The 15067-nt window shown below is 44.1% G+C and overlaps 1 protein-coding gene across 1 annotated transcript in view; it reads right to left on the reverse strand.

Moving 5' to 3' along the window:
- LAP3 (leucine aminopeptidase 3) overlaps positions 1 to 15067 on the reverse strand; it is a 47132-nt gene that overhangs the window by 21402 nt on the left and 10663 nt on the right. Inside the window, exons 4-8 of the mRNA XM_068277700.1 lie at positions 13056 to 13161; positions 12691 to 12850; positions 10322 to 10486; positions 8909 to 9067; positions 3282 to 3406 (exon numbers count right to left, since the gene is read on the reverse strand). Coding sequence (XP_068133801.1) covers positions 3282 to 3406; positions 8909 to 9067; positions 10322 to 10486; positions 12691 to 12850; positions 13056 to 13161 — 715 coding nt within the window. The remainder of the gene's footprint in view (positions 1 to 3281; positions 3407 to 8908; positions 9068 to 10321; positions 10487 to 12690; positions 12851 to 13055; positions 13162 to 15067) is intronic.

Raw genomic sequence — 15067 nt, forward strand, 5'->3', positions numbered from 1 at the left:
AATATTGCCCCTGTTTAACTCTCTAGTAAGACCACATCTGGAATATGGAATTCAGTTCTGGGCACCACATTACAAAAAAGATATTGCAGTTTTAGAGCAGGTGCAGAGACGAGCAACAAAATTGATACGTGGGATGGAAGGTCTCACTTATCAAGAAAGGTTAGATAAACTGGGTTTATTTAGTCTAGAGAAAAGACACCATAGAGGGGATCTAATTAACATGTATAAATACATCAGAGGGCAATATAATAGCTTGGCGGATGAGCTTTTTGTCCCTAGGCCTTCTCTAAGGACTAGAGGACATGATCTGTGCATGGAGGAAAAACGTTTTAGCCATTTATTTAGGAAAGGGTTCTTTACAGTAAGAGTGATTAAGATGTGGAATGCATTGCCACAGGAAGTCGTTATGGCAAACTCTATACCTGCATTTAAAGGGGGCTTAGATGCTTTCCTTGCGTTGAAAGACATCCATGGCTACAATTACTAGGTAATGCCTAATGATGTTGATCTAGGGATTTTATCTGATTGCCATCTGGAGTCGGGAAGGGGAGCATTCTGCGCTGTGCTCTTGCAGTCATCTTTAAAGGACGGCCACTCCTGGAGATAGAGTAGCAGCAGTGCTGAACTTTCTCCATTTATAGACCATTTGTCTTACCGTGGACTAATGAACTGCAAGACTTCTGGAGAAACTTTTATAATCCTTTTCAGCTTTATGCAAGTCAACAATTCTTAATCGTAGGTCTTCTAAGAGCTCTTTTGTGCGAGGCATCATTCACATCAGTCAATGCTTCTTGGGAAAAGCAAACCCAAAACTGGTGTGTTTTTTTAAAGGACAGGGTAGCTGTAACCAACACCTCCAATCTCATCTCATTGATTGGACTCCAGCTGGCTAAGGGCTCGTTTCCACTATTGCGGTGCAGAATCGCCTGGATTCCACTGCTGTTGAAATCGCATGCGGATGCGATTCCCCATGCGTTTTTTGCAGCGAATTCGCATAGGTGAGGGTATATGCGATTTTAACCATGTCACTGCCTGTGTGAATTTACATTGGTACCTATGCGAATTCGCGGCAAAAACGCATGGGGAAACCACATGCGATTTCCCTATTAAATACATTGCATGCGATTCGCATGCATTCCACTCGCAGGCGAATTCTGCGGCTCTTTTGTGCGTTTTTTCACCAGTGGAAAAAATGCACCTCAACAACGCTACAGTGGAAACAGGCCCATCCACTTGCATTACATGTGCGAATCCGCATGCGTTGGACGCATGCGGATTCGCGATAGTGGAAACGAGCCCTAACACCTCACTCCAATTAGCTTTTGGAGAGGTCATTAAGCCCCATCTACATGATACGATTGTTTGTGCGATTCGATTATGATTGTATTTACGATCTGATTAAATCCGATCGGGATTCGATTCAATTCAATTTGATTTGCCATTGCAAAACAATGGCAAATCGAATTGCATTGAATCGAATCGAATCCCGATCGAACATGTCGGATTTAACTGGATCATAAATAGAATCGTAATCGAATCGCACAAAAAATCGTATCGTGTAGATGGGGCTTAAGTCTAGGGGTTTACATACTTTTTTCACCATGTTTTTATTGACCACACCATGTAAACATTCACAGTGCTTGAATGTTTACATGGTGTGTTCAATAAAATCAAAGAAACATTATTTGTGTGGTATTAGTTTAAGCAGATTGTGATTGTCTATTGTTGTGACTTAGATGAAGATCAGATCACATTTTATGACCAATTTGTGTAGAAATCCATCTAATTCCAAAGGGTTCACACTTTTTCTTGCTACTGTATAAGGTTTATACTGCCTAGAGGTCCCCCCCCTCTCCTATAGGGCTCACACAGACTGCAGAGCGCTTTTCAACCATCAGCATGGCGTTAACCCTTTTTAAAAAATGCCCCCATTGACTTAGGGCATTAAAAATCGGCGCACAATTTTATTTTATTTTTAAATTGCGATCATGGCAATTTTGCACTGATTTTAATGCAAGTCAATAGGAACATTTTTTTAGAAAATGCAAACGCAGCGCTAAAGTATCAAAAAACGCTCTGCGGTGTGGCACAGCCCATAGAGTGTTTCCTGAGGGATCTAGTGTGTGCCATGCATCTACACTTTCTCTAATTGGAGAGTACTGGCAGCAGAGGCAGTGGAAGAACAATCTTACCTGATCCTGGACCAGACAACACAGCACCTGGACTTTCCATGCCTTCCATCATGTCCGATTCAGGGCCCATTTCCACTATCGCGAATTCGCATGCAAATTCGCATAGCAATACAAGTGAATGGGACTGTTTCCACTTGTCAGGATTCCCTTGCGTTTTTCTGTGCAGAAAAAATTTGCATGGCAGAGCCATCAGAATTCGCATACCGCTATGCGAATCGCAAACAATGTATTTAATAGGAAATTCGCATGAGGTTTGGGTATGCAAATTTTCATGCGAATTCGCATAGAAACAATGGAAAAGCACACCAGCACTGCCATGGCTAAATTCGCATACATCGTCATCCATGCGAATTCGCATGAAAATTCACATAAACCCGCATGCGAAATTCGCATCCGCATGCAAATTTTTACCGCGGCGATTTGCACCGCACAAGTGGAAATGCAGCCTCAACCTCTGGCTTTTGCAGTTTGCTCTCTACTTCATGGTTCTGTGTGCCAGAACAACCACTAGAGAGCAAATTTGACACAAAGGAAAACATGGGGAGTCCCTTTGTAGTGTGTCTGACACTGGTTTAGGCGAGATGCTCTTAGTGAACGCAGGGAGGGAGGACGGCTACTAGACCACCAGGGGAGACTGTATGGGAGAGGGAAAACATTAGGTACGCTGTATGGGAGAGGGGGACCACTAGATACTTGTATGCTTTGTGGAATAGGGAGCCACTAGACACCACGTAAGCTGTATGTGGAAGGAAGGTACCACAGTGAACGTGAAGCCAGACACCAGGTAAGCTGTATGTGGAAGGAAGGTACCACAGTGAACGTGAGGCCAGACCAGTGTATCGGGAAGAAACGTCCCGCGGACCAGCAATGGGCAGCGGGCCGGTGGTTGGGGAGCGCCTTATAGTCCGAAAAATGCGGCATCTATAATGCCATTTTGCCACCTTGAAAGTGGGAAGGATATTTTGGGGGAAGTCGTATGCTATTTCACAATGTTACACAATGTCTTGTGGTATTTGTCATTCAAGATGAAAAAGTACATTACACAACAACTCATAACTAAGCCATGGAATGCAAGCTGTGTTTACCTACCAATCAGATTTATGGGTAACTTGAGGGTTGCGGCAGTTAATATAGCAGAACAAATAGTCGCAGCTCCACCCATATCTGCTCTCATCTCATCCATCCCCGATGATGGCTTTATCGAAATCCCACCACTACGAGGAAGCACAGCATTTTCATTATTATCACATAATAAACGCAAAGCCATTGCAACCACATATCCAATACAGAAGGACTGACACATTAGAAAGATTCAGTTCCATTTGAAGTGACACCGAAATAAAAAACCTTATGATATAATGGGGGAGATTTATCAGCGCATTACTGACAGTTTTTTCTTCTTAACCTCCCTGGCGGTACAAAAAATCCGCCAGGGGGCAGCGCAGCACCTTTTTTTAAATTTTTTTTTTTTTTTTAAAAAAGCATGTAGCTAGCCTAGCGCTAGCTACATGCTTCCCCCCTCCCTTCGCTATCCCTACCACCCCTCCGATCGCCGCCGGCGCTTTTGCCCTGCAGGGAATCCCGTTCTGCACGGGATTCCCTGTATGGGCCTCCCCGTCGCCATGGCGACGATCATCGACGTGACGTCGGCGGGTGCTCCAATCCACCCCTCAGCGCTGCCTGGCACTGATTGGCCAGGCAGCGCAAGGGGTCTGGGGGGGGGGGGGGGGGGGGCGGCGCGGCAGATAGCAGCGAATCGGCGGCGGGCGGCAGCGATCAATCCAAACACGCAGCTAGCAAAGTGCTAGCTGCGTGTTTGAAAAAAAAAATTATGTAAATCGGCCCAGCAGGGCCTGAGCTGCACCCTCCGGCGGCTTACCCCGTGTCCAGCACAGGGTTACCGCTAAGGGGGTTGATCTGTTCTAACAAGCAGCGAGAACAGTTCTGCATCTATAATAAGAACCTTCTTAAATCCTAGGTAATAGTGGCAATTTAGCATGAATTTCTAGAGCCGCACTACAGTTAAGAAAAGTGCAAATCCATCCCTAAACTGGTGCAGATTAAGAAGTGCTTGATAGTAGTTCTACAGATGTAGAATTGCAGGCTAGACATGACTGCAGAGTGCAGGCTAGACATGATTTGTGTGGTGATCCTCCCCCCTGCTGAATTCCTCCTCAGAGCCTGCTGCTATCAATACAGCAGGTGTGTTGGTTACCTCAGCAACAGAAATTCCCCTCGCACACTGCACTGTCTGATCGACCTTCCTAGCTCCTCCTATTTTACAACAGTTTAACCCTCCTGGCGGTTTGGCAAAATCCGCCAGGGGGCAGCAAATACGTTTTCTTTTAATTTTTTTTTTTTCATGTAGCGAGACGAGGTCGCAGCTAGGAAAGTGCTAGCTGCGTGCGGCAAAAAAAAAAATTTTGCAAATTGGTCCAGCGGGGCCTGAGCGGTGCCTCCCGGCGGCATAGCCCGTGCTCAGCACGGGCTTACCGCCAGGGAGGTTAAGAAGGAATCTATCTAATGATTTCTTAAGATGCCTGAGACCGTTCTGCACGGATTTCTAAAAACCTACCAATGTTTTGTCTCAGACACTTGTTAAATCTGGCCCACTGAATTGTATGTGTACTACGGATAATAAATAGAACATTAGTAGCAAACAAACAAGTCTCATTTTTATTTATAGTTATATAGCTTTTTTTTTTTTTTTTTTTTTAACAGTGCATCATTCTCTAATAATTGCAGTTTACAAGTTTCTCTGATGTTCAAGTGCCTCAAAAAATAGCACTGCTCTCAGACTAAATTAGTTGGAGAGCTCAGAGAAGCTCTTTTGAATAGCTAACAAGTAAAGTTTTTTTTTTAAAGAGAACCCCCCCCCCCCCCCTTCCCGGGCTCTGCTGCCCCATAGAAAAAAAAAGCGCCAGGCTAGCGACACGCAGATTGTCGCTAGCCTGTTATTTACCTCTGCCCAGCCACTCAATGCCTTTCCTCCGCCTCCCGTGTAGAGCGGCTCCCTGCCTGTGTCCTTTCCCTCCCCGCCTCCTTAAGCTTCCTCCAATCGTCTTACGGCGGCAGGGAGGAAAGGGATACAGGCAGGGAGCCGCGCTATACAGGAGCCGGGGGAGCGGCGGTGAGTGGCAGCCTGAGGTGCATAACAGGTTACAGGCTGGTCATTGTATACAGACTATGCCTCTGTGTCCTAATAGGATTACACAAACCCACCTCAGGTTCTCTTTAATTCTTCCTGTACTGGAAACAACATGAGACTCTTTTCTTTGCTACAAATGTTCTATTTCTTAGCTGTACTACACATACAAATCATATCATGTTTATTTTCACTTCAGATTCCCTTTAAGTACACTGACAAAAAATTGCAAGAAATATATGGAAATAGCAAGTCTAGGAGTGCAGAAAGGGTTACTAATCACAGAGATGCAGCACATCTCACAGTCCTAATTCAAACTTTCTGATAACATCTAATTAAACAGTCTGATCTCCCTAAACACACACAGAACATGCAGCAGTACATTTCTAAGCAACTATAAGGACTTTTCTTTGTGTGCTGTGCAAAAGTTTGGGTAGCCTTTAAAGTGCACCTCCGGACTAAAAATCGACCCAGCAGCACTGAAAGGGCTTTGTGTTTCTTTAACAGTTTCACAGCAACAGAACTTTGTTTCTCTTATACAAGCCTCATTTTTAGCTGCACAGAAGAAAACTGCCCTGGCTTTTTTCTCCTGATGCATGATGGGATTTCTGATTTTGTTCTCGTTCTGCTGTTTTGGTGCAATTTTTTTTTTTACATTTTGAATTTGACATTTGAAGCCTAGCATGTGCAGCTGGGAGCGGTAATCAGGACACAGGATAGTTGGAACTGTGTCTCCTGCTCCTTGTCACCTCCTTTCAACCAAAAAGATGGCTGCCCCCATGACAAAGATGGCAGCCCCCATGAATCACAAACATTTGCCTGTTCTTTTAAAACAGGGTGGGTAAGAGATTATATTACCTATCTATTCTAATTAACATAACTAATGTAACTTGATGACAGTTTTGTTTAGGCTGAAGTTCCCCTTTAAAGAGAATCTGTACTCTAAAATTCTTACAACAAAAAGCATACCATTCTATTCATTATTTTCTCTGGGGCCCCTCTGTGCTGTTTCTGCCACTCTCTGCTGTAAACCTGGCTTGTAATTGCCAGTTTTAGGCAGTGTTTACAAACAAACTAACCAGCTTGTGATAGGCTCACATAAGCAGAGTATGTGAGTCACACAGAGCCTGCAGGGGGCCTGGAGAGGGTGTGTATAGCTTCTAGCCAATCACAAGCAGCCCTGCACATTCCAGTCTGAGTGCCTCAGCCCAACAGAGCCGACAGAGGAGAGAAGATTAGATCATATAACAGAGAGAATACAGCCACTGTGCAAGTAGGAAAGGCTGCAGTAAGCCAGACCACATTAGAACAGGCATAGGAACTTATAGGATAGAAGAAATAAGGATGAAAATTTTGTTACAGAGTTCCTTTAAGCACTGTACATAAACTAGACCAGGGCTTTTCAATCCGTGGTACGCATACTAGTGGTGGTACTTTGCTGTTGGCCTGGAGGTACGTGCCAGGTTTGCCCGCCTGCCGCTTGCTCACCTGCCCGCCCACCAGGCAGCTGCCAATAAAGTGAATGCATCTGCCTGGTGGTACTTAAAGTGGATCCGAGATAAAACTTTTACTCATTGCATAATTGTGTTCCTTTCATGTAGTTTATAGGGCATTCCTCAAGCCAAATACTTTGTTTGTTTTGTTTTAATACTCAAATTCCCTATAAACTAAACAAGACTCGCCCACAGCTTTTCAGAGAGCCTTGGCACTCAGTCCCAGGTAGCAAGGGCTTATGGGAGCTCAGTCTGGGCAGGAGGAGGAGGTTACTAGCCAGAGATTTTAGAGCATACATGCCAAATCTGGCCCTCTGAACCATTATATTTGGCCCTCAGGTGGTTTCCCCACTTTGCATTATGTTTGTCCCACTTAGGACCACCAGAGAAGGTATATTGGAGAGTAAGCCTTAGATCACCACTGGGAAGTCGTATGGGGTAGGGAAAAGCACTAGGTACCAGCAAACTGCAGAGGAGAGGGAGGGGGCCACTAGATACCAGGTAACTGTATAGGGGAAGGAGGGGGCTACGAAACACCAGGGAACTGTATAGGGGAAGGAGGGAGCCACTAGACACCAGGAAACTGTATAGGGGAGGAGGGACCACTAAACATCAGAGAATTGTATAGGGGAGGGAAAACCAATAAATACCAGGGAACTGTATAGATGAGGGCCACTATACACCAGGGAACCGTATAGGGGAAGGAGGGGGCACTAGACATCAGGGAACTGTATAGGGGGGAGAGGTGGCCACTAGACATTGAGGTTGGCCCACGACTTGGTCCCAGAGCTCAATTTCGTCCCACTTTGTAATTTAGAGGCAGAGGGGAGGAGGGGGGAGTGAAATTTTCCACAGGCTGAGGAGATGCTATCTGCTTGCCTCCGTGTAGTGTGACAAACAGAACATGGCTGCCCTCGTATCACAGGAAGAAATAATCATAAACTTTTGAAGCGGATTGCAGATAGATTTGCTGTGTAAACTATAAACTTTTGATAAGATATATAGACAAGTTACTTGTTAGTTACTTTTTCATCTTGGATTCGCTTTAAAAATTTTCATGCAATAAAAGTGGTACACTTTGTAAAAAGGTTGAAAAGCCTTGCACTTGACTGTTCTAGCATGTGTACAAAGCCCTCCCTTCCTCATAGCCTCTGCCAGCGATCAACCGGGCAGACCATCTATGCCGATTGCTGGCCATGGGCATTGTTCTGCCAACTCACTCCACCTGATCTGTGCCACTCCTTTGTGTATGGTAGCCTTTAGAACCTGTCCGGAGGTAAAATTTGCTATAGAAATTCATAACAGAGTGTTAATACCTCAAAAACGTAAAGTTTAATAAAGACATTTAAATACATCAGAAGGTCAATAAAAGGTCAAAAATAACAATTAATGAAAATACTCTTACTGCTTTGTTGTCTACAGATCTGGGAAGATGTAGGACTTTCAACTATCTTGACCTTTAAAGTGGACCTGAACTCTTGTACAGGAAAGAAAAAAAAGTGCCCCCTGTATGTATTTAGAGAGTTTAGCCTGTCTAATTCCCCCTCACCTGTGACTAATCACAAGTTGTGATTTGATCTCACCTGTTTCAGCTGGCTGCCTCGCAGAGCAGCTAATTTGTAAACGCAGAATGTTAACCCTATGTCTGCTTCCATGAAAGCAGGAAGTAACACACTGCAGAGTTATTGCAGGCTTTGAATTAGCTGTAAGAAATGTTTTTCTTTAAAGGTTATTATGCGGTTCCTTATCTTTTAGGGCCCGAGCCCACTAACGTAGTTGTGTCCGCTTTTCAGCATCTGTAACATTGATGTGTAACTGAAAAAGCAGACAACTGCTTAAGTCGGCTCAGGCCCTTAGAGCAGAGAGGAAGTTCTGAGTTCAGGTCCACTTTAACAAGACAAAGAACTTTTACATTTGAGGGACAAGCTGCAGTATCAGATATACCAGCAGGTGGTGCCAGTGCACACTGGACAGCAGGGAACACAAGGGACTCAGATATTACATCTATAGCATTTTTATGCATTTTATATAAACGTCATTTTAGGTCATAAAACTGTACAATAGGTCAGTTCCTGTACCTGTCAAAAGTGACTCCTTTGCCAACAAACACAAGGGGCGATTCTAGGGGGTCAGGACTGCCAGTATAGTGGATTTCCAAGAAGACTGGGGGTTCTTCTGATCCTTTGGCCACACTTAGAAAAGCCCCCATCTGTTGTTCTACAATCCATGACTTTTGCCTATGAACAATTGAAATAATGAGTTTACTTCATTTAGAAATATCAATAAAATATTTTTATTGCACCATAAGATACATACAGTACAAAGATCAAAATAATGATACTGCATAGAACCAAATTATCTGGCCATAAAATACTAAGAGATCCCAATAACCCAAACCCTGTAGTTTCCCTATACAAGAGGGACGGTCTGGCCCACCCCTTATCTTACCGTATGAAAGATACACATCAAACATGGTAATTAGGGGAGAGGTTTGGGGAGAGTAGAGAAGCAAAACCTACTGCTGTCCAACCCTTTGGAGAGCACTTTGCATCTGAATGGTGTACAATACAATTTTATAATTCGAACCCGAATATTTGTTTAGCACATTTCTGCACGGACTCAAAGCGCTGAAAAGCTGCAGCCACTGGGATGTACTCGAGAGGCCTCCCTGCAGTGTTGGGGAGTCTTGCCTAAGGACTCCTTACTGAATAGGTACTGACCCTAGCCAGGATTCGAACCCTGGTCTCCCATGTCAAAGGCGGTGCCCATATCCAGTACACTATCCAGCCACTATTGTTACACAAAAGGGTCCTGTGTGCTTTTGACACACAATATGAGTGTTCACTGCCTGAATCTTTAACTGTGTTCAACCTTTTCGGGACTCTGGTCTCTTAGGCCTGGAATCCACTAGCAGCGCTTTCTAAGTGCTTTTGATTTGTAAAACTCTTGTATGTAATGCTATGAGGGATTTTTATAAAAATCATACCTGGGGCTTCCTCAAGCCCCCTCCAACCCTGATCGGTCCCTTGCCGCCATCTTCCACTGCCTGTAGCCTCCACAAATTGCCCCCAAAAAGGTCTGGCACTGCATAGCTGTGCACGCTCCCGTAGCCGCGAGTGTTCTGTACCGTAGTACTGGGTAGGCGCAGAATGCTCCTGGCTACGGGAGAGCGCACAGCCAGACTGCACAACTTACTGGGGTCAGCTGCAGAGAATGCAGGCTGCGGAGGATGGCGGGGAGGGAGTGATCACACTGAAAAGGACTGAAGGAAGCCCCAGGTATGTATACCTTTTTTAATGCGCCACAAACTCAGTGCATATAGTGCTAGCTGGGATATGACGTGGGGACCCAACGATGCAAGACGTTAGCGCTATGCACGCTGACACCGTGCTGCGGCAGCGGTCTACTACCTATAGCATCTATAAGGTGTGAGTGCGCCTGTATTCTCCGCCCCTTTCAGCTTTATATTATGCGCTGCACAGAAGTCTTACCTAGTGAATACCTTCACATTGCTTCCCAGTTTTCCCAACTTCTCCTCAAAGATCTGAGCAAACCTGGTGGGGGTGATATAGTTTGCAGGACTTTCCATCAGGTAGCGAGCCAAGTTCTGTCCCTCTGCAAAGGAAACACCTTTCTGCCAGGCCTCCTCTTCTTTACTGGAGCAGAAAAAAAATGTACTTTACTGAAAAATCCTGTGTGCACATTTATTTTTATGGATATTAAAATACAATGTACGGTATAATACAATGCAATTCTCTCCTCTCCAGTGGTTTCTAGACGAGAGAGAGAGAGAGAGAGAGAGAGAGAAATAAAGAAGAGAAGATAAGGAGGGGAGAGGAAAAAAAATGGGGGGGGGGGGGGGTTTGCGGCAAAGGTTTCCCTCCCCACTATAATGCAATAAGTATGCCGTAATATGACAGCTGAAAACATTGACTCCTGCAAATGGGGTGTTATTAAAGTGGACCTGATCTCAGGACAGAAGAAAAACAGAGAGAGAACCACCTTGTATGTATTTAGAGTTTTGCCTGTCTAATTCCCCCTCATCTGTGACTAATCACAACTGTAATTCAAGCTCTCAGTTGTGACAACTCAGGAATTCCAGTAGTGTCGGCAGAGCCGCTAATTTGTAAACACAGGATGTTAACCCTACGTCTACTTCCATGAAAGCATTAAGTAGACACACAGCAGATTTATTGCAGGATTAGCATCAGCTGTAACAAAGAAATGTTTTTCTTTAAAGCATATTATGCTGTTGCGTATCTTTTAGAGCAGAGAGGACGTTCTTAGTTCAGGTCTGCTTTAAATAGGAATTTAAAAAAAAATGCATTTTCCTGTATGTGTAAGAAAGTGCCTGAGTCACTTTAAAGACACATCTTATTTTCCTGCCTTTCTTGGCAAGTTATCAGACTGCTTAAAGGTACATTTTGTGAAAACCCAACATAAAGAAACCCGCATACTTGCCTTGTAAAATCACTGTTTACTCTGCTGTGGCTCTCTACCATCTGGAGGTGCCAGAGCTTCGTTCCCAACATGTGACCACGATTCTACCTCAATATTACCCACCATGTGACACAGGTCCTATGCTTAGGATTGATGCCCATAGCTGAACAGTCTCAGATGGTAGGATGGGGCCACGCTAAGACGGGAGTATACCATGGAGGTGCCCAGAAGAGAGCAGTGACACAGGTGTGAGGGGGGAGGCAGTAGGCTGCTCAGATTTGGCCTGTCATACAGAGAAATGCAGTTGCAATCCATACATGTGCAGCTGCCCTAACAGCATTCCCATTCCTGTCCCTGTCTCCTCCAAAGTCCTTTTGTTGCCCTTCAGTTATAATTACCCTTATTCATCGCAATCTCTGGCCTGTAGCCTACCACTACCCCAACTTCCTGAGCACAGACAGGAAGGGGGAGTGGATTTGCACAGCATGTACCAAATCTGACCTATAAATCTTGTATAAATGGGTAACTATCAGAGCAATGGCAAGCTGAAGTACGAAGTAAGGCTACACGATTGCATTAATAGAGAAGGACTGGTAAAGAATAGGCAGCCAATGTGTGCTCAAATCACGCCAGGAACACAAAATGTAGAACACATTTTAATTGATCGGGGTCATTTTACGGAGTAATTATTGATTAGAAAAGAAGAGAACTAGAAAAATGTCAAAGCAATAAGGAACAGTGCTGTGTAGATATTTTACTGCTATTAATGGTGGAGTTCTTGCAAACAACAGACAGTAGCAAGTTCTCAAATCACTCCAGGAAAAGAAAAAGGCATCAATGCACTACAACGGAACTGAGAACAGCCTGAGGCGTTGCTACACGGATATGTTTAAGAATTCAGCGACAGAAAAGAAAGTAACAAACATGCTACAGGTAGTCCCCGGTTAACAAACGAGATAGGGACTGAAGGTTCGTTCTTAACCTGAATCTGTTCTTAAGTCGGAACACTGTGCCATCTCTGTCCTCTGTGCCCCCCAGTGCCTCCAGTGACCCCCTCTGTGTCACCTCTGCCCTCTGTGCCTGCTTATACAAGTTTAAAAGCCATTTTTCTTTGAATTTTTTCAAATCGATTTTCTCAAAAACTACTAAGTCTCATTTGAAAAAAAATGTTTTAACTTGTTCCCATGGAAACAGAGAATCCATGCCCTTCATATCAGTGGGTCGTTTATAAGTCGGGGACTACCTGTATTAATTCAAGGTAGAGATTATGTTCTACTTCTTTAAACTGTATGTTAAGCAAAGGTCGGCTTTAAAACGTCATTATTGATCAAAGGGTGATTTGGAGTTGGTCCTGAGCATTTGTAAAAAAAAAAGTCCACTTATATAGATAAAAAGAAATGCAGCACTGAGCTCTTAATACCTTCCAAACAGTGCTGGCGTCACAACTTTCTTCTTTTTCTTCTTCAGCTCATTATATTCAAAGAGCCCCAGAACAGCGCCCTCTGCTGCGGCTTGTGCATCTCCACAAGGGTCCACCTCTACCTGTTCTATTTCCAATTCCTGCAGATGCCTGCAACCCACTGGGCAGAATGAAAACACATTCATAATGAACCCATATTATCAAGTCAATTCTATCTCACAATCTTTTTTTTTTTTTTTTTGATTGAGAAGCTAGTCATTTTGGTTAACTGGTTTTGTTGCATATTAAATTCCACCAGCAATTACAGAAAGTGAAGGTTACTACTCTACTACAACAATTAGGGCAAAACATCCATTATCCATTACCTGAAACAGCAGTTCTAATATTCTCCTTTCTCTCGTTCCAAAGCTCAGCTTGGTTGAAACCAACAGATTCTTTACCCAATCCCACCACAACAACACTGGGGAACTCCTGGATTTAAACAGGAAAAAAAATATATAACATTTAAAGTGGATCCAAGATGAAAAACTAACTATGACAAGTAACTTGTCTATAGCTCTTATCTAAAGTTTAGATTGTTTACACAGTAAATCTAGCTGCAAACAGCTTCAACAGTTTCATGTTTATTTATTCCTGTGATGCAATGACAGCGCCTTCCTCCTGCCCAGACTGAGCTCCCATAAGCCCTTGCTACATGGAGTCCCAAGGCACTATGAGCAGTGCGCGAGGCTTGTTTAGTTTATAGGGAATTAGAGTATAAAAAAAAAAAAAAAAAGTATTTGTCTTGAGGAATGCCCTATAAACAATAGGAAAGGAACAATTATGCAATGAGTAAAAGTTTATCTCAGATCCACTTTAACCTCTAGCCGACCGCGCAACACCGACGGGCGTGGCTGCGGCGGTAGCCCCAGGACCGCCTAGCGCCAAGTCCTGGGACTCTATGTTACAGGAGATCGCGTGCAGGCTGCACGCACATCTCCTGCTCGGTGGGCGGAGCTCTTCAGTCTCCGAGCGGCGGTTGCTGCTCGGGAGACTGTTAGACGGCGTAACCGCCGTTTAATTACTGGTACAGCGCTGCGATCAGCAGCAGCGCTGTACTGGGGACAGCCATGTGACACGGCTGTCCCATCCTGAGCCACAGCCTATGACAGCTGATCAAGGGGATTGGCTGGAGGGGGGAGGGAGGGAGAGGGGTATCCAATAGATACACAAAAAAAACCAGTTTTTATAAATAAAAAAAATGCAAACAAACATCTGTAGAACTCTGTTGATGGGGAGAAAAGGGGGGCGGAAATCACTTGTGTGCTGTGTCGTGTGGCCTGCAGCTTGGCCTTAAAGCTGCAGTGGCCAATTTAATGAAAAAGTGCCTGGTCTTTAGGAGGCTTTAACACTGTGGTCCTCAAGTGGTTAAGGAAAAAAACAAAACAAACAAAAAAAACACACACACCAAACCTCCACGACACTCAAAAATAAATTTTCAGATGACAATTGCCACTATCTACAAAAAGTGAACACCTGCATGTTTTGAGCTCTCACCCTTTTGTGTTTTGGATTTTGTTACACATTTATTCATTTTTATTCTATCACTGTTATTACCGATTCTGTACTTTGTACTGATTCTGTATTTTGTACCAACTCTGTACCCTCTTTCCCTGAAATTAAGACATCCCCTGAAAGTAAGCCCTAGCAGGAATTTTTTCAATCATGCTCGAAATATAAGCCATACCCCAAAAGTAAGCCCTAGCAGAAGTAAGGGGAAAAAATATGGCAACTTGTGTATCTACTGAATTGGATGGCCTTGTGGGCAGGACCATGGCGAGCGCAGTGATTTGCCCAATAACGGAGCCATGATTCCACCTGCGAGACCATCAGCTCCAGTAGAAGCATAAGTTGCAGTACTTCTTCCCCATAGACTGAAAATCGGGGACACAGCGGAATGGAGCTGGGGGAAAGATGAGGATGCAGGGGGACATCGGGTGTTCTGATGGACACCAGGAGGACGCAGGACGACAGGGGATAGAGGACGACATGGGTACAGAGAGCGACACCAGGACAACACTAAAGGTACAAAAGGAGACACAGAGGCACACAAGAGGTAGATCCAGCACAGGAAGAGGCGTCACGATGGAGAAGACAGGAAGACACAGCAGAGAAACGTGTTCATAGAAATATAAGACATCCCTTGAAAATAAGCCCTAGCACATCTTTTGGTGTGAAAATTAATATAAAGCACTGTCATATTTTCGGGAAAACACGGTATTTTGTATATTGGTGTATGTAATTGTCTGTATTACTTTGTACCACGGTGTTTGCTTCTTAGTTTGTATAAAACCATGGAATATGTTGGTGCTTTATAAATTAATAACAAAATAATAAT

The sequence above is a fragment of the Hyperolius riggenbachi genome, chromosome 1 (assembly GCF_040937935.1).
Source record: "Hyperolius riggenbachi isolate aHypRig1 chromosome 1, aHypRig1.pri, whole genome shotgun sequence".
Lineage (NCBI taxonomy): Eukaryota > Metazoa > Chordata > Amphibia > Anura > Hyperoliidae > Hyperolius > Hyperolius riggenbachi.